The sequence below is a fragment of the Octodon degus genome, unplaced genomic scaffold, assembly GCF_000260255.1.
Source record: "Octodon degus isolate 3935 unplaced genomic scaffold, OctDeg1.0 scaffold00101, whole genome shotgun sequence".
Lineage (NCBI taxonomy): Eukaryota > Metazoa > Chordata > Mammalia > Rodentia > Octodontidae > Octodon > Octodon degus.
This window is the reverse complement of record NW_004524677.1, coordinates 10,302,598-10,305,137: the sequence shown is the minus strand read 5'-3', so window position 1 is coordinate 10,305,137 and position 2,540 is coordinate 10,302,598. Positions and strand designations below refer to the sequence as shown.

At 51.9% G+C, this 2,540-nt stretch overlaps 1 protein-coding gene across 5 annotated transcripts in view; it reads left to right on the top strand.

Moving 5' to 3' along the window:
• The window catches only part of Gucy1a1 (guanylate cyclase 1 soluble subunit alpha 1), a 53,992-nt gene that overhangs the window by 37,895 nt on the left and 13,557 nt on the right, over positions 1-2,540 (top strand). For all 5 annotated transcript variants that reach the window (XM_023723704.1, XM_023723703.1, XM_004638714.2 and 2 more), the window contains exon 6: positions 588-1,073. In XM_023723704.1, coding sequence (XP_023579472.1) covers positions 588-1,073 — 486 coding nt within the window. The remainder of the gene's footprint in view (positions 1-587; positions 1,074-2,540) is intronic.

The window sequence follows — 2,540 nt, the reverse complement described above, 5'->3', positions numbered from 1 at the left end:
AGAGAGAGAGAGAGAGAGAGAGAGAGAGAGAGAGAGAGAGAGAGACACCAGGTAGGAAGAAGTAAAGCCTATGCTGTCCCTTTTTCCTTTTCTTAGTTCACGTTTGTGACACATAACAAACACGCTCTTCCTGAGGACCTGAGAACGCACACAGCTCATCTTGGCCACTGAGTTTCCCCATCACGTTTCTCTCTCCATCTCTAGAGCCCTTTTCACCCGCAAGGGTCTCCCTTTCTGTTTTCATCAGGATCACAAATTACAAAAGCAGTGTAGCTCCAGATTAATTGGATAGCAATATCAAAAGACTGTAGGAGGGAGCGGTAGTCTGAGGCTGCAGGAAGGCCTGGAAGCAGGAGTGCTGTGCCTGCCCGCTGCACAGCAGGGCTTATGTCGAGTGCATATTACAATATATTCTTCCAATGTCTGCATGCACTTAAGGGCTCAGGGCAAATCAGAGCATGAGAAAGCAGGTGAGGCAGAAAGAAACTGGCAGCACAGAAAAGCGTTGGCGTTGTGAGCCCTCTCTTTCATCTCAGAAAGCTGTGGAAGGCTTGGGTGCATCACGGCTGGTCTCCTTTGCTTTGCAGGTCATGGATCTCAAGGGCCAAATGATCTACATCGTGGAGTCCAGCGCGGTCCTGTTCTTGGGCTCACCCTGTGTGGACAGACTGGAGGACTTCACAGGCCGAGGGCTGTACCTGTCTGACATCCCCATTCACAATGCTCTGAGGGACGTGGTGTTGATCGGGGAGCAAGCACGCGCACAGGACGGCCTGAAGAAGAGGCTGGGGAAGCTCAAGGCCACACTGGAGCAGGCGCACCATGCTCTGGAGGAGGAGAAGAAGAAGACGGTTGACCTCCTGTGCTCCATATTTCCCTGCGAGGTCGCGCAGCAGCTGTGGCAAGGGCAGGTGGTGCAAGCCAAGAAGTTCAGCAACGTCACGATGCTGTTCTCGGACATCGTGGGGTTCACGGCCATCTGCTCTCGGTGCTCCCCGCTGCAGGTCATCACCATGCTCAACGCGCTCTACACTCGCTTTGACCAGCAGTGTGGAGAGCTGGATGTCTACAAGGTGAGGCTGTCCCGCTTGTCACACAAATGAGAGGCTTCCTCGGCAGGGTCCTGCGGGCCTCGTCCCAAGAACTGGCATCAGGCATTCATTACGTGGGTGTTCTCCAGCCCAGAATAGCTGCACAGCAGCTTGAGGTAGAGCTAATTGTTCCCGGAAAGGGCTGCCACATTGTAGTGTCAAAGAATCAGCACCGAATGGAGGGGGAATGGGCTGAATGGAGGGAGGCCTGGAAGGGGCAGAGATCGCAGTCACTGGAGCCGCCGCCTCACCGTGGAGACAATGGGGCTGCTGGGCGTGCGATGGGCCGAGGTCTGCATCATGTGGGAGCGCCTCAGGCTCTGCGTGTGTGGAAGTAGAGGGCTGTGAGAATCGTAAGGCTGTCCCCAAGTAGATGAGTACAGAGTGCACGTGTTTCTCACTGTCAGCTGCCATTAATCAAGGGCGCCCTCGGAGGCGTTCTTTACAGCCTAGCCGAGGGCCAGGATGGGAGCTGAGTCTTCAGATTGCATCCTGCCATACTGGCAGGCTCAATGAGCTTTCTCTCCACTAAGAAACAGAAGTAGGCACCCACAGTGTCTTCATGCAGGAATAGTACGTTCCCTCCCATAATTAAGTAAGCAGGATTGTTGCAAAGATTGACTACCATAGGCAATGTGCACGGGTGATCAAAACATACAGTGAGTGTTTAAATTTATGTTTTAAATTTTAAACACTCGTCCCCTTACTTTGAACATACTTAGCCCATCCTCTTTGCATCTTTCTGAGGTATTTCTGGACGCTCTCTTTCTGGAGTGTCTTTACAAGGTGCAATTAAAATTCAGTGAGTGCAGCTGCTGAGGGCGCCCAACAGAAACCCAGGCTGATAAAAGCACTGGGGTGCATCCTCACCCACCTGGCTCACTGTTTCTGATATTGGGATGCTTCTGGGTCTCCCCACAGCCAAAGTGTCTGTGACAGGTGAACTTCTGGGACCCAAACGGGACCTAGAGGCACCCAGGCTAGCGCAGAGAAGGCGAAAGGAAGGAGGAGACTGAGAGCTATTATGGATGCCGGTCCTGGAAGGGAGGGGCAGATGAAGGGCGACAAGTCTTGGAGGGGTTCCGAGGGGTCCTGAGAGCATGGCGGAAGGTCTCACTCACGTGCCGGGCTTCGGCTGGGTCTGGAGGGACCGAGCGGGCCTAGAGACGCACCTTTACTGTGATGAACTCCTCTTTCATGCTTCACTGCACTGTCAGCCAGACCTCACTAGGTATGGCCGAGGCACCCAGGATTTATTGAGTGCCTGTGATTAGCCAGGTATTATTTGTTGCAAGAACTTATACAGAAATGACTGTCCCTGACACCCAGTAAAGACTTTTTGTAATATAACTATAAATAGGAAGACAGTAAATGAAGAAATTTTAAGTACTGTTAGCTCCTTTAGAATTAAAAGCTTTTACTGCTTTAAATTATTTTGCCTTCTTTTAT